Source organism: Manis javanica, chromosome 2 (assembly GCF_040802235.1).
Source record: "Manis javanica isolate MJ-LG chromosome 2, MJ_LKY, whole genome shotgun sequence".
In the NCBI taxonomy this organism is placed as follows: domain Eukaryota; kingdom Metazoa; phylum Chordata; class Mammalia; order Pholidota; family Manidae; genus Manis; species Manis javanica.
In genome coordinates, this window is record NC_133157.1 from 226472360 (window position 1) to 226492382 (window position 20023).

General features: G+C 60.9%; 2 protein-coding genes across 8 annotated transcripts in view; one reads left to right on the forward strand and one right to left on the reverse strand.

Annotated features, from left to right (window-relative positions):
* Positions 1-15989, forward strand: ADCK5 (aarF domain containing kinase 5). 5 transcript variants are annotated; one of them, XM_037023354.2, is made up of 15 exons: positions 1-115; positions 7648-7754; positions 8564-8713; positions 13478-13553; positions 13684-13884; positions 13962-14102; positions 14171-14284; positions 14373-14504; positions 14574-14657; positions 14732-14813; positions 14897-14975; positions 15045-15136; positions 15201-15453; positions 15528-15644; positions 15729-15989. In XM_037023354.2, the coding sequence occupies exons 1-15, from the start codon at positions 104-106 to the stop codon at positions 15832-15834; spliced, it is 1746 nt and encodes a 581-aa protein (XP_036879249.2). In that variant the 5' UTR covers positions 1-103; the 3' UTR covers positions 15835-15989. The 5 variants fall into 5 exon arrangements, with proteins under 5 accessions (XP_036879249.2, XP_073086438.1, XP_073086439.1 ...); XM_073230337.1 differs by having other exon boundaries at positions 13783-13884; XM_073230340.1 differs by lacking the exon at positions 1-115 and adding an exon at positions 1095-1214.
* Positions 15977-20023, reverse strand: part of CPSF1 (cleavage and polyadenylation specific factor 1) — a 19619-nt gene continuing 15572 nt past the window's right edge. For all 3 annotated transcript variants that reach the window (XM_037023341.2, XM_037023339.2, XM_037023340.2), the window contains 15 exons: positions 19818-19992; positions 19532-19738; positions 19370-19459; positions 19143-19286; positions 18910-19062; positions 17974-18090; positions 17795-17885; positions 17638-17722; positions 17421-17562; positions 16947-17343; positions 16827-16874; positions 16599-16754; positions 16399-16528; positions 16181-16319; positions 15977-16100 (listed from right to left, as the gene is read on the reverse strand). In XM_037023341.2, the coding sequence (XP_036879236.2) occupies positions 16053-16100; positions 16181-16319; positions 16399-16528; positions 16599-16754; positions 16827-16874; positions 16947-17343; positions 17421-17562; positions 17638-17722; positions 17795-17885; positions 17974-18090; positions 18910-19062; positions 19143-19286; positions 19370-19459; positions 19532-19738; positions 19818-19992 (2122 nt within the window). In that variant the 3' untranslated portion in view covers positions 15977-16052. The remainder of the gene's footprint in view (positions 16101-16180; positions 16320-16398; positions 16529-16598; positions 16755-16826; positions 16875-16946; positions 17344-17420; positions 17563-17637; positions 17723-17794; positions 17886-17973; positions 18091-18909; positions 19063-19142; positions 19287-19369; positions 19460-19531; positions 19739-19817; positions 19993-20023) is intronic.

The following is a 20023-nucleotide window of genomic DNA, read 5'->3' on the forward strand; positions in this document are numbered from 1 at the left end:
CGAGGCCCTCCGGTTCCGGCCCCGCCGGCGTGCGCGCGTGCGCACTGCGCCCCCCGCCGGGCCTGCGCACTGCGCAAAGCGGGATCGGAGCCGCGGCAGGAGGATGTGGCGACCGGTGAGCCTCCTGCCGACGCGGCCCCGCGCCCCTTCCCCGCCGGCCGCCCGCCCGGAACCCTCAGGGCCCTCGTGGGAGCCCGTCCCAGCCCTCAGACACCCTGGGTTCCGACGCCCTCGTAGGCCCCGGGCCCCGAAGAAGCCCCCCAGGGACACCGCCCGCCGCGCAGCGCGCCCGCTCCTCTCAGGGGCAGGTGCGCCGCGGGCAGCCTCGCCTCGGCGGCGGCCCGTCCCCGCTCCCTGGGCCGGAGGACGCCCTGCCTACCCCGTTTCCTGCGCCGTGCCTGCCTACACCCCTCTCCGCTGCACCCTCGGCCGGCGCCCCGTCTTTCCTTTCATCTGCCCCCTCGGGAGCCCTTTTCCCCTCTGGTCACCAGCCCGCCCCGGATCCCTCTGCCTCTGAGGAGGCGAGAGGACCTTGGGGGTGCTGCGGGCGGCAGTCTGGGGGGCTCTGACCCCCGTTCTGCCCGGAAAGCCCCCCTCCCTCAGGCCTTCCCCGACGCCGTGCCCGCCTTGGCCCCGCGGCGGCGGCTGGCTTCGCAGCCTGGTTCTCGGCCGGGCCTCCCGGGCTGCTGCGTATCTGCCCTGAGGAGCGGCACCCTTCCAACTGGGTATCCTGATCGTTGACCCAGGTCCTACCCGCCCCCCAACAACCTGGCTCTTTCCTCAAAGGATTCAGCGGCATTTCCAACGTGGAATTTTCTGTACAGCCTGTACTTTTCTAGTAAGCTCAGCCTTGTAGGCTTAGGTATTAATAGTACAGACGAATTTCCACGCACTGCTGGGACCCGCAGTGAGCAGTTCCCTTGCATGAGGGCGCCTTATGGGCCGGAACAACAGCAGTGTGGGCCCGTGAGTCAGCCTTTGGTGCAGCGCTTTACGGTCCACAGACCTTTCGCAGGTTCAGGTCACCTAATTTCCCGGACAGCCCTAGGAGTGGGTGGGCGGTGGCGTGGGGCCCGCAGGCTTCTGACTGGTGACTGGTGCTGAGGGTCACAGACTCTTGGAAGAGAAAAGGGCAGGGCATTCATGGTCCTCCGAGCACCTCCGCCTCCTCGCCAGGAGAACCTCTCTGCACTCTGGTTTCCTCCCCCAGTGAGGTGCGGAGAGCCGCTGGCTGCCCGGGTTCCTGCTAGCCTGGTGTGGTCTTCGTTTCCGGCCTCATCCTGAGGTTCTGCCGTCGCTTCTCACGTGGCTGGCTTGTCTGCAGCAGCCCTTCGTCTCTCTCTCTCACCATTCGCTGTGTCCGATCTGCAGGGCGCTAGAGAAACAGACGGCCCAGCTTGTGCCTGAACCGTGAGCACACAGGCTCGTGCTCTGTGTTCAGGGGCACACTTTTGTGAGCTTTGTACTACCTGTTTGAGTGTCAATCCTTGGAGCTCTTTTTTGCTTCTTTATAGGTTGCTGGCTGAGCCCCGGATGGGTGCTCTGTTTCTGCAGGCAAACTGCACCCACGCCAAGAGAGCACAAGAGTTTGGGGTGGAGGAGGCTCATCTTGTCCAAACTGGAAGGCTTTGGGTGGGAGGCTGTTGGGACAAGTGTAAGCCTCGACTGTCCCAGGCAACATGAGCCGGGTGGTCGTCTTGGGGAGGCACCGGTGTGTGGGAGCATCTCACACAGCCCTGTCTGTGCCGTTTCCTGCCACGCTCCGGTGCTCCGGTATGGTTTGCGTTATATGGGATGTGGTGGAAATCACCCTGGACTGGTTCCTGGGAGGTCTGGCTACAGGCTCTGCCCCATGTTTATAGCTGTGTGACCTCTTCGGCCTTCAGAGATGTCTCCTGTGTGATGTCGATGGTTTGAAGAGCATGGCGTCCCAAACTGGCCGGAAGGGCCCAGGCGCCTGCACAGCCCTGTGTGCCCCGGCAGGGCCTCTGGGGCTGTTGGCACATGGCCTCGTCCTCGGGGTCCTGCCCAGGGCAGGGCTGCTGCTGGGGCCGCCGCCCTCTCCTGCCTCACTGCTGCCTTCCACCTGTGGCTCGGCTGACTTCCTCACTTGAGCCATGTGGTGTTCTAGTTCGTTCTGTGCTTTAGCCACTGTTTCGCAATTCAGTAAGCATTGGAGTTTCTGCTGCTTCTAGCAAGCACGGGATGCTAGTTCCTGGAAGAACAGAGATGATTGAGAGGTGGGCCATGCTCAGTCTAAGGGAGTCTGTAAACTGACAGTCCCATGCCTGTGCAGTAAGGGCTGTGGGACAGACATGTACAAGGTGCAGAGGTGGGGAGGGGCAGTGGCAAGACAGGAGCGGTGGTGAATTGGTGGGCGGAGGGTGTTCCTCATTCCAGGCAGGACGGCTGCCTGGAGAGCAGCCTGGGTCTGGCGCTGTGGTCCGCCAGAGGGATCTGTGTCAGTGGCGTGTGAACAAGGAGGTAGTGCCGGGAGACGAGTGGAGGGTGACCAGATAAACCTATGCCATGGTGGCTCCTCAGAGAACTGTTTCTGGGGCTGTGGTCAGCGGTGGTCACCCTTGTGGCCTTGCACCCTCTGAGCCTGTGTACACGAGGGCACTCAGCACCTCGTGGACTGTGGTCTTCAGCTTACCCCCCAGACCCCCTGACAGTGGGGTGGCATCAGGAGGTGGGGCACTGCCAGGGCCTCATGCTTTAGTATAAAATGATTCAGATATAGCATGCTCCTCCATAAAGGTTTTCATATGAAAATGATATTTAAAGTTGCTGGTGCATACTCACTAACCCTTGCATATCAGTGACTCCCCAGGACAATGTGCTCTGTCCTGGGCTGTCAGGACCCCTCCATGGGGGTGGGGGGAAGGTGTCTCACTGCAGCCACTATGGGACTGGAAAGGGAGTTGACTGAGACGCAGCCCGCCTTGGGTCCTGGCTGTGCCAGCAGTTCCATCTGGGGGTCATGTGTGGGGTCTTTTGAGAGGCAGGTGCACAAAGAAGTTGTACCCACAAAATGCCAGGCCCTGAATGAGGTGCTCCGTTTTCAGCTTTGCAAGGTGGGCACTGTCATGTCCATTTCACACATGAAAGGTGTCCGAGGAGTGGAGCCCCCAGGCACAGGGGAAGGGCATGGGGCAAGCAGACCAGGCCAGTCTCCTCCAGCATGGGGCTCAGCATTCAGCTGGGTCGGCCCTGCCCCATCTGTATATTCTGTGTTGTTCCACTGGGCCACCAGAAAACCTGAGCGGCCCCTGAGGGCTGGTGCCTGGCCAGCATCACACAGACTTCTCTGAGGGTGAGTCCTGAGTCCCCACTCTGTGTGCTCCCCCGAGCCTCCCTAGTGGACCTTGGGCCTCCTCCAGCTGGCAGGACCGCGGGGCTGAGCTCTGTCTCTCTGTCATACCAGTGTGGCCCTCACGGGGGTGTGGGCAGCCCCTGCTCTGGGAGTGGGTGCGCCTGGGCTCCTGCGTGTTGCCCCCTCCTCTTGCTTCAGCTCAGGGACTCATGGCCTCTGCATGGCGAGGCCCTTGCTGTTCCTGCCATTAACTGGCACACCCACTGGAGTAACTCCTAGACCTCCTTTCCTCCTGAGTGCTAATGGCGTGGGATAATCACTGCCCACCAGCTTCAGCCATGTCCCTCCTTCACCACAGGGAATCAGGGAACCCACTGGAGCTGCGAGCACACATGCCCGTCCACTCTGCCGGTACCCTCCCGCTCCATTAGCCACAAGGCATTCCTGCACGGCCTGTGTAGAACCCAGCTCTGGGCTTCTTCCTGTTGGCAGTGGTCTCTCTCATCTTCCAGTCCATTTTTATTCCTTCGGTAAAACCAGGAGGAAGCTGACAGTCTTCTAAGAGGAATAGTTCAGTTCAGCCCTACCAGCAAGTACGCACTTGGTGTCAGACGGGGAGGGCCTGGAGGAGCAGGGCTGTCGGGAGGACGGCAAGGGCACTGGGGACCGGTGGACAGTGTGGCGCGCCTGGGGGAGGGCGGCCTCAGTGGTACCTCCACCAAGCCTGCACCGCAGCATCACTGCGCCCCGTGGGCTGACGGCCCCTCCCAGAGCCCTGCCAGTGCCAGCTGACCTGCGTTCCAGTAGTGCTGTAGTCCCTGCTCTGCAGACAGAAACTGAGTCACAGGGCGGGAGCAGCTCACCCATACTGCACAGCTGGCAAGTGCTGGGGCCGGACCCCAGCTCCGGTCCCACAAGTCTGGGTCTGGAGTCTGCGCCAGGTTCCAGCCTGGGCTCTACCCAGCCTCTGGGGTGGGTTGTCCCTGGACCATTTGCAAGTGAGCCAATATAGTAGACGTTGTGATAATCCCTAAACTCGCCCACTCACTCCCCACAACAGGACACGTTCACACAGCCGGGGTAATTTCACGGTGTCTGAAATACTAACAGTCATGCCCTGAGTCCGATCCACACTCTGGCTTGCCTGCAGGCCCAGCAGTGCTGTGAAGGCTCTTCCTGTCAGGCCGAGGCCGCCTGGGCTGCGCTCTGAGCTTGGTGTTGAGTCTGTCCAGCCTCTGGGCTGTGATACTCCTACTTTTTTTCTTTTTAAACCTCTTGTCATGAAAAGTTGCAAATATTTGCAGAAGTAGAATTGATAGGACGGTGCCTAGCTCCAGCAGTTCCCACCTCGGATCCAAAACGACTGTTTGGAGGTTGCCCCACACTCTGGCCCTGTTTGGTGGGGTGTTCTCAGGGTCACAGTCATGGATGTCAACCCCCTGGGGCAGGCCGCTGGCAGCTGTTGTCAGCTCTCAGTCAGTGGCTTGTGGTCTTGCTGGGAAGGCCAGAACCACGGCTGAACCCTCACTGGCCAGAGAGGCGGGCAGCGCGGTCCCCAGCCCTCAGGTGCCAGCCTCGGGGTCATCTCACATGTTCCAAGTCTACATGGCTCCATCACCCAGGCCCCTCCCTGGGCCTCAGCTGTCTGGACACCTGCCCCTGCCTCCTCCTGGGCTGATTGCTCCTTTCCTGGAGGAAAACTCAGGGGCCCCTTGGGATGCCCCGACTGGTTCCAGCTCACTTTATTGCCCACCTGTTTCTTTCTGGGCAGCCCCTTCCCCACCTCTGAGCACTTACTGTTTTCTAGCCACACAAGCCTGTCACCCTCTCAGAAATGCCCTGTCGTCTCCTGGCTTCAGGCCTTTACTGACGCCATGTCCTCTGCTCAGAAGACCCTCCCCAGTGTCTGCGTGGAAGTCCCATCCAAGCCAGCTCTCAGGACCCCTCCTTCGCTCATACCCCAAGCTGCCCGGCTGCCCCTTGGCTCTGCCTGCTTCCGTCTGTGGCCCCTGGTCACACGCTGGGCCTTTTGGGGAGAATCTGTAGTAGATGTGGAATCGGGTGATGAGTATGGTGGGGGGTGTGGAGACCTCCTTGGAGAGAAGACAGGCCAGATGAAGCCTGGCAGTTTCATCTGGGGGCAGGGGACACTGCAGCAACAGGCAGGGCCCTTCCTCCCAACACACCTGCTGTCGTCACAAGCCCTTGTGGAATGTAAGGTCGGAGGTGGTCGGGGTCTCAGCCTGGAACCGTCCATCCTGCAGGCACTTAATGTTCTAAGCAGCTGTGGCCACAAGCTGGTTCTCAGGGCTGCCTCCGCTGTTGTGTGTGCCATGCTTGTGGCCTGTCAGCCTGTGCTGCTTTGGGGCACAGAACGCCTAAGCGCCCTAGGTCCCATCTGCCCCCTGCTCGTCCTTGGCTCCTTTCCCGCCTCCGCGGGGCCCTCCTTGAGGATCCGCACTCACTGGGCAGCTGCGTCAGCCGGGTTCTCACTGGCGCCTGCTGCCCTCTTGGGACGCCAGGTCACGGACCTTCTCCGCAGACTCCTGCTGCTGGCAGGCCTTGAGAGAGTTTTCAGGGCTGTGTGCTTTGGCCGGAAAGTGAATGGGAAGTGAGTTCCTTACTCAGCTCAGGGTTCAAAAGAATAATGTTAGTATCTATGCTGTGGGTTATGACTTACTATGCACAGTTTTTTTCCCTAAAAACTGAGAATACAGAGTTGGGAATTTTGCTGTTCAAGAACTCTTAAAACCTCCAAATTCAAATAAGTGGGAGACTGTTAATCCCACTCCTAGGACACCAAATGCAATGGTGTTTCTTTCCTATATGTATAACAGTAACATTCTGCAGAGCAGTAAGACTTGTGTAACTGCGTTTGGGTTCCCAGACCTGAGTCTTGTGTGTGAGTCTGTGGGTGGGGGTCTTCCTACACACACACCAAGCAGTTCTCAAACACGAGCAGGGTATCCAAGAACTCACCTCTGACCCTTTTTGCCTGGAGGAGACGGCACCAGATTCCCCAGGTTAAGGGCTCTGTCCTGCGAGACTTTCCTCCACCCCTGACTCCAGGCACAGTTCCCTGTGCTTCTGACCTTACCAGCTGCAGACTGGAGGCTCCCACGACCTCCCTGTTAGGTTTGGTTAATGTACTAGAGTGGCTCACAGACCTCAGGAAAACACATTTACCAGTTTAGTAAAGGATATCATAAAGGATACAGGTTAAGCCCAGTGAAGAGATGCACAGCGCAAGGCCCCCAATGAAGGAGCTCCTGACCCCCTGGGGCCTGGCTGGGTGGCTCGTGGAGGTCCTCCTGTTCCCGGAGCCTAGAAGCTCCGTCAGGATCCAGGCGGGCAGAGAGATCAGCTCCTCGGGGGTGTTTGTGAGGGCTTCAGTCAGTCATTGTCGTGATTGACTTAATTATTGGCCATAATGATTCAGCCTCCAGCCTTGGCGGGGGACGGGGTGAGGGGGATCCTAAAGTCTCATTAACATGACAAGACACCCATTTCACCTTTAAGACTGCAGTGCTTTCAGGAACTGTGGGTGAGAACCAAATATACCTGGGAAATACATATTTGGTCATGAATGACCAAATATGAATTTCTTATGACTCAAATCACCGAGATCAGAGGGAACAGTATAGTAAAAAAAAAAGAGATCGGGAGACCAAGGTTGCTGGTGGGCGGAGCAGAGCCATGTGCTGTCGCTGCAGGGAGGTGCCGCCTCGGCAGGGTCTCCGTAGCTCTGAGACTCTGGGCTCCCACCTGGTCTTCCCTGCCCCCTTCTCCAGGTGGCAGCTTCCCAGGTCCCCACCTCTGCGGCTACGTACGTGGAAGTCCTGTGTGTTCACTTGCTTTCCAAACAGCAGCCCACACATACGGGCTGTTTCTCCTGCGTTGCGTCTTCTGGCTCAGAGTCTGAGATACTCTTTCTGACTGTGTGATGAAGCATTCTTGACACCAGTTCTGAACTGCGAGGGTCTTCCTGAGGCTTCTGGCCAGTGGTCGGAGCAGCAGGCAGGGACTGTCGGGACCTTCAAGGGCGGGTCGTTTTAGCAGTAGCCCCCTGTGAACTGTGTGCAGTCTTCTCCACATGGTCCTTTGACCCCAGCCTTGCTCTTGAGAGGTGGAATCATTGCATCCCAGAGTCAAATACATGGGCCCACCCCGTGCATGCCCCTGGAAGTGCTGGCATTCCTGGGGAGCATATCAGGGTGCAGGTAGCAGGAGGCACAGCTTGCCCCCCAGCATCAGGCTTGTGTGATGTCAGCTTGGCAGAAGGCCAGGCGTGCCCGTGTTGCCTGACCCTGTGCCATTTGCTCACTTTGCAGTCACAGCTTTGCCGCTTACACTGCGCTCTGCTGCAGAGCGGGATGAAACCGTGGCTGCTGCCTGCCGCCCTCTCCAGGAGACACCTGAGGGCCCTGCCTGTGAGAGGGTGAGTTCTCGTTAGCCATGGGGCCCTGTGGGCACATGCCTCTCACCAGGTAGGGATGGACAGCCTCCGCTGTGGGCCTGACACTGGATCTTTTTTGTAGCCCCACCCCAAGATGGGGTGCGTTGGCTCCTGGTGTGGTGCCCTGGGACCCACAGCCGTCAAGGTCCTGCCCTGGGATGAGTCCCAGGGATGGCTGCCTGCAGGCCCCAAGGAAAACAGGAAGGGTTCAGAGTGAAGGGGTTGGGGCCAGAACAGGAGGTGAGAGCAGCATGAGGTGCAGGGGGGGCTCCAGGCGGGAGGCCAGACAGGCTGGCAGAACAGCAGGTGAGCTGCTGAGCATGCGGGCTGCTCGATGTGGGGCAGACACGTGGTGCTTGTTGGGTGCCCTGGGTTCCCTGTTTTGAGCCCTCCCTCATTCAGTATGTGTCACGTGCTACCCTTTGTCTGCAGTCCGGTTGGGCTGTCAGCAGGGTGGACCGCAGCTGTGGCTCTGTGTAGTGTGTGTGCCCTGTGGCTTGAGGACACAGCCCTGCCCTTTACCCACCCGCCTCCTGTCCAGTGCCCTGTACACATAGAGGGGAGACAGCAGAGCCCCAAACTCTCTGCTGGACACAACTCTCCTTGGGGCAGTGGGGGCAGGAAAGAGGAGGGGAGGCAGCTGCTCCGGTGGCCACAGTGCTGACCTGAGGTAACCTGCAGAGGCTCATGGCCCAGCTGCGGGTCCCTGGGCTGTGGGAGCACACGCAAGCCCGCAGGACAGAGGTGGCAGGTGAAAGGTGACCTGGGGGTGCACCTCCGTCTCCCTCCAGGTCCTGGAGACCCCGGCCCCTGTGGAGGAAGGCCCTCTCCGCCACAGTGATGGGGATGCCCCTGCTCCTCGGCATCCGCTATTTCACGGCGGAGCCTCAGGAGAAGAGGCGGATGCGGCTCATGGCAGACGGCATCGGGCGCTTCAGCAGGCAGGAGGGGCTGGGGAGGGCGGGGCTGCAGGGCCCACTACGGGGTGACAGGTACACGTGGTACAGTGTGGGTGAGCCCCCACAGGCCCTGCAGATCCTCCTTGGCCTGTGGGGCGAAGGGGCTGCAGGGGCCCAATACCACCCCTACCTCACACTCTGCTGGCTGGTGGGCAGACGAACAGCTGCCTCCCCTCCTCCTTCCCACCCACACTGCCCGAAGGAGAGTTGTGTCCAGCAGAGTTTGGGGCTCTGTTGGGGGGCTGCCGTCTCCCCTCCATGTGTACAGGGCACTGGACAGGGTGCGGGTGGCAGCTGATCCTTCACATCCAGGGTGCCCTCATGAAAGGCCCTATCTCCTGGTATGGGACCCTGGGCAGTAGGCCGGCCTTCCTCTTGAAACATTCCACCAGGGATTCTTGCTCTTGGTCAGGTCTAGGAATTCCCACAAAGTCCTAAGAACCAGCTCTTGGCATTGAGTGAATTTCACTTTACCCAGACCTACTGTTGGGCTCGGGGGTGCATGTGATTGCCTGGGGAAGGGGTCCCCATACACCCTGGAGGGGGTGTCCCACTCTGAGCACCCGCAGCCCCTTCTAGGTCAGCTACTCAAGGACAGGTGCAGGATAGCCAAGGTTGTCAGGCACTTAGCCGGAAGGTTCACAGTTCATGCCAGCGACGGCTGCAGACAGGTGGGTAGCTCAGTGCTTGCCTGCCTCCTGCCGTGAGGACACGGCAGACCCGCTCCCCCCTCAGCTCACCGGAGCTGGCTGCAGCCCTGCACTGCCTCCCTGGGTGGCCAGCCAATGGCCTGCCCAGAGTGCTGGGTCGCCTTTATGGCAGGTTCCGGGCAGTGGCCAGTCCCCATAGTCCTGAGGTTGAAGAGGGCAGAGCCTGGGAGTTGGCTGTCTTCCCTCCTGCGGCCGTGCACTGTGTGGGGACCGCACAGCCTGGGTCCAGAATGCACCCAGCATATCTGGGCCTGTCTCATCTTTCACCTCACATGTGGTGCTGTTCCCCAGTGTCAGATGCCCCAGCAGCAGGGCATCCCTCCTGGGAAAATGTATCTTCACAGTTCGCTCTCAGAGACTGAGCTGGGTCAGAGGCAGTGGGGCTAGAACTATTATTTCCCCAGCAGTTTGCACCTTCTCTTTAGCTCCAGACCCTGACAGTTGCCAGGACAGGCACGCCCAGTGGAGCTTCCCGGGCTGCGTGCTGGGTGGCTGCAGGGCCTCTGCGGACTTGGGGGCATACAGTGCATCCTGGACAAGGGGCAGCGTACGTGCCAGAGCTGAAGGAGCAGGGGCAGGTAGGGGGTCAGGACCAGCTCGCCACAAGAAGAGTCGGGAGCTTGCTCTGTAGCAGGAGAACAGACGTCAGGGTGTGCCATGTGCCCAGATGCTCAGAGACGGGGCTTGTGGGAGTCTGCACCAGGGCCCCTGTTTCTTACCCCCCACCACTTACTCAACTTTTTAACTTTTTAAAATCCTTTGGGCTTTGCTTTCTCTCTTTTTTTTTTTTTTGTGGACACAATTACCAATGTCCAGAAGAGCTGGAAGAATAATACGAATAACTTTTTTCTTCTCAAAATATTTGCAGTTGTCAACAAGCTCCTTCATCCTGAAACTTTTAGTGTGCCTCCTAACCCAGGGCACTGCCCTCCAAGCACAGGCAGGGGGCCGACACGTGGCCCTTCAACCCGAGCAGGTGCTAGGTAACCACCTTCCAGCACAGGGCGCTACCCAGGGGCCATCTCTGATCTCCCCCAGTCTGGAACAGGCCCTCCGCTTCCTTGGCACTCATGGCTGAAAGAGGCTGGGACATGGCCCTCAGGCCCCGTGTCTGCCCAGGACATCCGACGCCAGCTGCAGTGTGGAGTCCCCACAGCCTCCCTCAGGCTGATGGCCCCAGGATGGCTCACAGACCTCAGAAACATGCTGTGCTGCGATCGCAGCATTAAGATGGCAAAAGGAGACAGCAGAACCAGGCTGAGGATGCAGCAGGGCGACGTCCAGGAGGGCCCAGAGGGCCTGAGATGTGTTATCGCCCTGCCATGAGTGTCACAGGACGTTGGGATCGTCCCCCCGAGCTTCGGTGTCACACTCATCACACAGGCACCGTCAACTAAATCGTTCACACTGTGATCAGATTCAGTCTCCAGCCCCATCCCTTCCTTGGTGGGGCTGTCCCGGCTCGGAGCCCCCAGCTCTGGTCACATGGCTGTCTGAGCCCCTTGCTGAAACTCTGTGGGCTTGGAGGCCAGCAGCGGGACAAAGGCCAGGCGCCTCTTTGGGTGAAGTTGATTCTTCATGACACAGTAACTCTGGTGCATTTGGAGGCTTACAGACCAGTAATATTGTACAGCAAGGGTCAGCAAAACTGGGCGGGTGAAGCTTATAAGTAGAGCTTTCTTGGAAAGGCAGCCACACCCACATGCTTTCACCGTGACAGCAGAGTGGAGACCAGAGGGCCCCAAAACATAAAGTACTTACTGTGCGATCTTGTAAAGGAAAAGTGGACTGACTCCTGGGTAAATGGTCCCTTGATTTGGTTTGTTCCGTGACTAGTTGCATCTTGGCAAGAACAGCCCAGGAGGGGTGCCGCGTCCTGGTTTGTCCCGGGCATGGGATTGCGGCCTGTCTGCTCAGCCTCACTGGGTCTCCTGCCTCTGACCTGGGCCAGAGTCTGCCTGCCCCTCAGGGTACTTACCGGTCGGTCTCCTGCCGTAGGGGTTTCTCGCCTCCCTGTTCACTCTCGTGTTCATCTGGCCTCACGGCTCTTGTTCCACGGCTCACCATCTGCTCGTGTTGCTGCTCTTCTGCCACTAAGACCAACCGTTCCAGGCTGGCTGGTGGGAGCCCCTTCAACCTGACTTCTGTGACCATTTTCTTTTCTCTTTTTTACGTTTCTGTTGTTTTAAACCACTAAGTTTGTGGAAATTTGTAATGGCAGTCCTAGGAACCCAATATAGATGTCTGTTGGATAGCATTGAGATGTTGAAATGACAAGTGAATTTGGATTTTGGGGAAAAGATCTGTACTGGAGATACAAAATTGTAAGACCTTAGTAGAGGTTATGTTTAAAGCAGTGAGAGTGGTTGAGATCCCCAGGGAGAAAATGTGTCAAGAAGAGAACAGGTGTGACCATTTTCTTTTATCTGCAACATTTCATTCTAAAACCTTCTAAGCACACACTGGGGTTGGGAAGGCTGCACAGTGAGCCTAGTTCTTGCTATCAATATTTTCACGTCCTTTTGATGGGTCTCCACTTCTTGAGCATTTTACTCGGTCTGGTACTATTGGACGCCCCGGGCCCATTTCCTCTCTCCCAGCCGTGCACTGGCCCCTCCCCAGGGAACCTAGGTCCTCAGGGCCCACGAGGGCCCACCATGCCACCACCTTGGGCTGCCCGCTCCTGGGCCCTCCAGTGGACGGGCTGGGGATGTGCAAGGTCTGTCTGCAGCTGTGGGTGCTTGGCCTTGGCTCACGCAGTGCACCCCACTTCCAGCACAGGACCATTCTCGTCCTCTCCTGTGCTTGTGACTCCCTACTCCGGCTGGGGGAAACCTGGCTCCCTTGTCTTTAGTGACTCACTCCATGAGTGACCCTGGGTGTAGCTGTCACCCCCACCACCCTCACTGTGGCCCCTTTGAGACCTTGTACTGGCTTTTGGAAGGAGGGAAGCCCTCCACTGTGTCTCCAGGGAGCACCATGCTTGCCTGGCCGTCCGCACATGCCCTTCTTCACAGACAACGCTGTGGGCTGTGCGGGGCTGAGGTGAGTGGGACACAGCTGGTTGTGGAGGCTGGCTTGTCAAGCACCAGGCATGGGCTCCTCGTTGCTCTAAGATGTCCCCCTGGGCTGCTGGCTGGCATATGCCCAGCCAGTGCTTCTCGCCTTTTTTTTTTTTTAACATTTTTGTGGGGGTTTTTTGGTATCATTAATCTACAATTACATGAAGAAAATTATGTTTACTAGGCTCCCCCCTTCACCAAATTCTTCTCGCCTTTTAATTCTGGCCCTCCTGTAGTGGCAGGGAGAGGCTTGGCCTGGCCCCGTGGCTCCGTGCCTCGCAGGGGCTTCTGTCACGAGGAAGAGACCCACACCCCTCTCATAAAGGTCCAGGCCAGGGCCTGGGGTCTGCAGCACTGGAGGCCTGGATTCCAGTCCTGGGTTCTTCTGTCCACAGCCTGGGGTGTGGGGCAGTGGGTGAGGACCCGGACCTGCCACCAGAAGGGGATGCAGAGGACCATACCCTCGGCTGGAGAGCTTGGGAGCCCCAGCTCGGGGACCAGCTGTCTGGGTGTCCCCATCCCGTGTGTGGAGCAGGACCCCGTTTAGGGGGGAGCCTGGAGCGAGGGCGTGTCCTCAGGCACTGCAGCCGGCTCTGCTGCCCATCACAGCTCTGCTAGGTTTCGGATGGACTTTGTTTTATAATGAACGCTACAAAAGGATGAAAAAGAAACCATGCCTGGGTGTTTGGGCCTGAGGCCTCCATCCTGCTCTGGCCCCCCATCTGGCTTGGGCACCCACTGGTACCTGTTCAGGGACTGAGGGGTGACGTGGATACAGGCTGCCTGTGCTGCTGTCCAGGAGCTGAGACTGACCCGCTGGCAATCCTGTCCCAAGAGCAAGGAGGCTGGACCAGAGTTGGTCCTCTGCCCCGACCGTGTGCACCTGACTGGCAGAGGCTGGCAGGGGCGGGCTAGGCACAGTGGTGTGTGGGACTGAGAGCCTGAGGGGGGCTGAGGGCGGCCTCTGCCGGCAGGTCTCTGAGGATTGGCCTTCAGATTTCGCTGGACTACTGGTGGTGCACAAACATCGTCCTGCGAGGGGTGGCAGAGGTTTGTCTTGCATCCTGGGCCCCAGCCAGGCCTGTCTGCAGTGTGGGGGTGGGGAATGCCCTGGAGGTGGGTGTTGGGAACCTGAGGAGGCACCCACCCACCCTGCCCTCCCCTCTATGCCTGTGGTCAGAGTAGCCCAGGGTACTTGGAGGTGATGTCTGCATGTCACCAGCGGGCAGCTGATGCCCTCGTGGCCGGGGCCATCAGCAACGGGGGCCTCTATGTGAAGCTGGGCCAGGGGCTCTGCTCCTTCAACCACTTGCTGCCGCCTGAGTATGTCAGGACACTGCGTGTGCTGGAAGACAAGGCCCTCAAGCGCGGCTTCCAGGAGGTGAGCTCTGGAGCACCAAGGCTGGGAGCTGGGCCTTGGCTGTGGGCCCTGCCCCTCCAAGAACCCTCTCCTGCCAGGTGGACGAGCTGTTCCTTGAAGACTTCCAGGCCCCGCCACAGGAGCTCTTCCAGGAGTTTGACTACCAGCCCATAGCCGCTGCGAGCCTGGCCCAGGTGCACCGAGCCAAACTGCATGACGGCACTGCCGTGGCTGTGAAGGTAGGTAGGCCTCCCTGCGCTGTGGGGGTCTGTGGGGCGGCCCAGCCCCCTGAACAGCCCCAACGCAGGTGCAGTACATCGACCTGCGAGATCGCTTCCACGGGGATATCCACACTCTGGAACTCCTGCTCCAGCTCGTGGAGCTCATGCACCCCAGCTTTGGCTTCAGCTGGGTCCTCCAGGTACCCACAGCCCACATCTGGGGCGTTCTGCAGGTGCCAGGGTGGGCTGGACCCCGGCCTGAACCCCAGCTGCTCCTCTGGCCCCCAGGACCTGAAGGGGACCCTGGCCCAGGAGCTGGACTTCGAGAATGAGGGCCAGAATGCTGAGCGCTGTGCGCGGGAGCTGCGGCACTTCCGTTACATCGTGGTCCCCCGCGTGCACTGGGGCGTGTCCAGCAAGGTGGGCTGGGACACCTCATAGGTAGGGGTGCACGGGCCTGCAGAGCTCAGCATTCTTGCTCTCTCCCAGCGTGTGCTGACAGCCGAATTCTGCGAAGGCTGCAAGGTCAACGATATGGAGGCCATCCAGACCATGGGGCTGGCAGTGCAAGATGTGAGTGGGGCACGGGTGTGGGGCATGGGTGCTGAGTGCCCGGGGGTAATGATGCTGTGGGCCTCCTCCCCCAGGTAGCAGAGAAGCTGATCCAGGCTTTTGCAGAGCAGATATTTTACACTGGCTTCATCCATTCTGACCCCCACCCAGGCAATGGTAGGAAAGGCCCTGGGGAGGTGGGTAGGGACCAGGCCCGCGCAGCAGTGCCGACACAGCGCGAACTGATGCCATGTCCCCAGTTCTGGTGCGGAAAGGCCCGGATGGGAGGGCACAGCTGGTGCTGCTGGACCACGGGCTCTACCAGTTCCTGGATGAAAAGTAAGCAGGGGGCTGGAGGATGCTGGCCCTGCTGGCTCCGTGTGCTGGGCTCACTGCTGGACCCCACAGAGACAGGTCAGCCCTGTGCCAGCTGTGGCGGGCCATCATACTGAGGGATGACACGGCGATGAAGGCGCATGCAGCCGCACTTGGGGTGCAAGGTGAGGCCGGCGGGTGCGGGTGTGGGACATGCGGGGCATGTGGCCCTGGCTCAGGCCCCCCCAGACTACCTCCTGTTCTCTGAGGTGCTCATGCAGCGGCCAGTGCGCCTGGGGCAGCTGTGGCGCTCACACCTGCTGAGCCGTGAGGAGGCTGCCTACATGCAGGATATGGCGCGGGGCCACTTCGAGGACATCATGGCCGTGCTCAAGGCGCTGCCGCGGCCCATGCTGCTGGTGCTGCGCAACATCAACACTGTGCGCGCCATCAACACGGCCCTCGGCACCCCCGTTGACCGCTACTTCCTCATGGCCAAGAGGTGGGTGCTGGCGGGGTGGGGGGTGGGCCTGGGGGTGTGGCAGGGCCAGGACAGGTGATGGTGTCTCTGGGCAGTGCGGTCGGGGCCTGGAGCCGCCTGGCCAGTGCAGCATACCAGAGCGTCTACAGCACCAGCCTCCTGCGCCATGTCCGGGCCACCTGGGAGATGTTCAAGTTTGAAGTTGCCCTGAGGTGAGTGGGTGGGGGCGGGGCCGGTGGGCATGTGACTGCGGGTCCTTGCCCCACTAACCTGCAGCCCCTCGGCCCCCACTCCAGGCTGGAGACCCTGGCCATGCGGCTCACCACCTTTCTGGTTCGCATCTTGGTGCCCCTGGGCCTCCTGCCCGAGGCCGAGGGCCTGTACCAGTACCTGGAGACCTAGGGAGCCCCTGGGCAGGAGGGCCATTGGAGCACACCCGCCTGGAGGTGTGGACACCCCAAGACCTCGGCACTGGAGCAACTGCGGCCTGGTGGTGGGGAGACGCGCACAGTCAGGCCGAGAGGCCCACAATGACCACAAGCTCTTCTTATATCAAACATCTTTTTTCTTGTGTTTTGTACAAAAGGGGGCTGGGGGGAGCAGCGACAGCTTCCACAGGTCTAGAAGTGGGCAGTGACTCGGTCAGTCTCCAAGAGGTCATCCAGGATCTGTGCGGGGAGGGGGCTGGTGAGTGGGAGCGGCTGTGGAGGGCAGTGGGGTGGGGATGGGGCAGGCCAGTGGCACTCACGATGTCTGGTGTGGTGCCAATCTTCTTGGCCAGCTCGCTGCGCTCCATGGTGCTCAGGTACAAGTAGCGGTTGAGCAGCTCCCCGTCCAGGACGTTCCGGACGGCGTTCTGCAGGATGCGCCGGTCCACGTGGAGCATCCTGGGGGAAGCACGTGTGCACAGTTCAAGGTCAGGGCAGACCCAGGGGTGGGCAGGGAAGCAAGCAGAGGTGTGCTCACCGGAAGGCACGGGGGTTGAGGCCAGCGTGGTGGGGCAGCATAGTGGTTAGCGCGTTCTGCAGCATCAGCAGCCGCCGGTAGGTCTTCTCCTGCATGGGCAGCAGGAGCCCAATGCCGCCGTCCAGGGTGGCTAGGGAGGGGCAGCGTGAGCACCAGGCTGGCCATGCCACATGCCCACCCACATCCAGCTCTGCACTCACCGAACCACGTGATATGCTTGTTCTCCCACACAACTGACTTCTTGCTGGGCCCCTCGGCAGCTCCCCGGCATGGGGTCCTCCAGAAAGTGTTCACATGGGCACCCACATGGAAGTCAGCTCGGCGCAACAGGCGCATGCCCCCGAAGCTCTCCTTGGCTGGGCAGGAAGAACTGCGGTCACTGCCCGCCCAGCCTCCTGACCAGCAAGGAGGGCACGGGTAACACTCACCTTCTGGCAGGTACATGTACACCATGAGGTTGCGGTCACGGTCAGACACTGGGGGGAGCAGAGCCTAGAGTCAGCACCCACCCGGAGGCCCCAGGAACCTGCCCCAGGGCCTATGCTCACCCAGGAAGCCCAGCTGGGCATTGTCCACCATGAAGTCCACACTGTACACCTCCAGGGGCTTGGCGTCCCGGGACACGAGGCTCAGCGTCTTGCTGTCCTCCTGGTAGCGCAGCAGCGAGATGCTCTTCATGACGTCTGCAGCCAGGATGAAGTTCTTGACGCTGATCATCTGGTGGATGTAGAGCTGAGTGTCGATGAAGGCCATGCCCGTCAGCTCACTGGCCCGCAGGCTCCACAGGAAGATCTTCTGGCCAATGGCTGACACCAGGTGGCCGTTGCAATGGCACAGGGCGGTCACTGGCCCCTTCTGCTCCTTCTCATACAGGACCTTGAACTTGTTCTTGGTCAGGGGCTGGCCAGGCTCTGGCACCACCTCAATCACATCCATGATCAGGATCTGCCAGGGAGAGTGGGTGATGCTTGGGGATGGCACTGGGCTGCTGGGCACTGCCCACCCCCTCACAAGCCCCTTACCCGCCCACGGCACGTGACCTCCTCCCCCTGCATGAGGCAGGTCCCTGCAGCCACGTAGCCCTTGAGGCCGGACACAGTCTCCTCGCTGCGCAGTGACACCGTCTTCATGCACGTCACGTGCTCCCACTCCTCCAGCTCGATCCTGTGTGAGGCCAGTCAGGGTGCGAGCTGGGCTGGCCGCCGGCCCTCGCCCCCCACCCCACAGCCCCGGCCTCACCTGGCGTTGGGGACAGCCTCCCAGCTGACTGGGGAGATGAGCTGGATGGAGAAGGCCTCCTGCTGGGGATGGACGTACCGGTCATCTGCAGGGACAAAGGGGCAATGGGTCAGGGCAGGGGGGGCCCCAAGAATGGGCCCAGCTTGGGGTGGCTCACCTCTCTCAATGGTCTCAAACTCCTTCTCCTCGCCCGTCATGCGAGGGATGCGGGTGCACGGCGTGTTGGCGCTGGTGGCCACAGCATACACCTGGGGGGTGGTGGAGGGGCATCACATGCCAGGCATGGGACCAGAGAGGGTCCCTGGTCTGGAGATGGAGGGGCAGGGGGCAGCAGACCTTGGACTCCACGTGGTAAGCCACATAGTGGGCTGTGCAGCGCAGCGGGATCTTCCTGACGGGCCACGGGGCATCATAGGACAAGTAGGCAGGCAGGACACTGATCCTCAGCTCACCCTGGAGGCAGATGCAGGAACCAGTGAGGCACGGCACCCGCTGCAGGGGGCAGGCGAACCCAGGCCTCTGCGGGCTCCCTGGGGTCAGCTCTCAGTGCCGCTGCAGCAGGGGCATGCAAGGGCTGCTGGTCCAGTGGGGCCCTGGAAGGGCCACAGGTGCTGCCCCGTGCTTCACAGGCTTCCCACCCCTGATATCCTGGGCTCCTAGGCCTGGGGCACTGGTACCACGGCCGAGCCAGGGCAAGCAGGGGCCTAACCCAGAGGGCACTGGAGGCGGCAGGCAATGGGCTGCACATGCTGGCCATACCAGGGTCTGCACCGAGGGTGAGGCCCTGCCAGCCGGCTGTGTGCTCCACCCAGCCCTCGGCTCCCATGCCTCAGAAGTACAGCCGTGTTAGGATCACAAGTCTTCAGGGTGGCCCAGGGGCCACTGCTGGCATTTTGGGGACAGGGATGCAGACAAAGGCTGAGAGGGTAAGCACTTTGCCCAGTCACACAGCCCTAAGGGGCAGAGCTGGGGTCCAAGCCAGCAGAGTGGCCATCACCCCGGCTTCCCAGGGGCACATGCTCAGGGATTACAGTCCCCACTGCTGACTGCCCCATCCTCCCAATCTTCCCAGCAGTTAAGCTCCCAGTTTCACCTCCCGGCCTTGAGCCCCAACACCCTCTGAACACCCCCTGGCCCTCCAGGTGGAGCCTCAGATGTAGAGGGCCTCATTTCTGGGGCCCCCACACCTCCTGCCCTCGGCAGCCTTGGCGAGTGCGGGAGGGCATCGGGCTGGACCGTGGGTGGGCAGTACCGGCTTCGAAGGCTCCCTACCTGTCTGTTGAAGTACAGGAAGCCACGGGGGCAGTTGACATTGTGGAACGGGGCAAAGGAGTCAATGGGGCCATCGATGCCCATGGGATGCAGCCTAAGGGCGCCCCGACCAGTCACCAGGAGCCAGTGGGGTGAGGGGCCGCAGATGAACACCTAAGGGCAAGCCCTGTGAGGAGGCCACTGGGGCCCGGCCCCCTTCCCCACCCCGGGCCCCTGGGAAGCCACGAGCCTACCCCTGAATAGCCATAAATGTCCTCGAAGTAGCGGAACCGCGCCACTCGGCTCCGGGCTCCAGCCCCCTCCTCGGTGCTGCCGCCTTCTGCCTTCTTCTTGGACAGCTTTGGCTTCTTCTCCCGGAAGTTGATGTTGTGGGGAACCTGGGGGTGCTGCTGTGAGGGCCGGGGCCTGCCCCCACCCTGCTCTGCGCCGGCCCCACACCCAGCTCGGCCGGCCACCGTACCTTCTTGAAGCGGACTTTGAGGTTTCCCTGGCCAAGCTGCGAGTCGTGGGGGAAGGCCTCATAGATGAGCAGCTCCTGGTCCACATGCACCTGGCGGCAGTGGGTGGTCAGACGAAAGGGGCAGCAGTGCAGGGCCCCCACCAGGGGAGGGCCGGGACTCACCAGAAGGTAGGGCCGGCTCTGGCGGCTCCCTAGCGCCACCAGCAGCACCTCCTTGACGAGGGGCAGCTCGCCCTGGCGCGTGGCCTCCTCCTTCCGGGCCTCGCCCTGCGTGGTGGGCTGCCCGAAGGAGCTGTCCACCAGGACGCGCTGCCCCACGGGGAAGTTCTTCACCAGGAACACCAGCCGCCAGTCGGGGAGCTGGTAGACCTGGGGCGGGGGGTGGAGGTGAGCTGCGGGGCGGGGACCGGGGCTGGGGGGGCGGGGTGGGGGCGGGGGCGCCACCCACCTCCATGGCGCCGTTCTCCCGCACCAGCAGGCACCAGTGCGTGGGCTCCGCCCGGAAGGGCGTGGGGTCCCTGTCCGCGGGGGGCTGGCTGCTCCTGCGGGGCTCCTCCTTGCTGGGACTGAACAGGGAGCCCGAGTCCCCGTACAGCATCTCCTCCTCATCATCCACTGTAGGGCTGGGACGGCAAACGCGTCACGGGCAGCCTG

Coding starts and splice junctions, on each gene's coding strand:
- ADCK5 (XM_037023354.2), top strand. Junction 14,285..14,372: donor GCTTCAGCTGGGTCCTCCAG/GTACCCACAGCC, acceptor TCTGGCCCCCAG/GACCTGAAGGGGACCCTGGC. Junction 14,658..14,731: donor TGGGGCTGGCAGTGCAAGAT/GTGAGTGGGGCA, acceptor CTCCTCCCCCAG/GTAGCAGAGAAGCTGATCCA.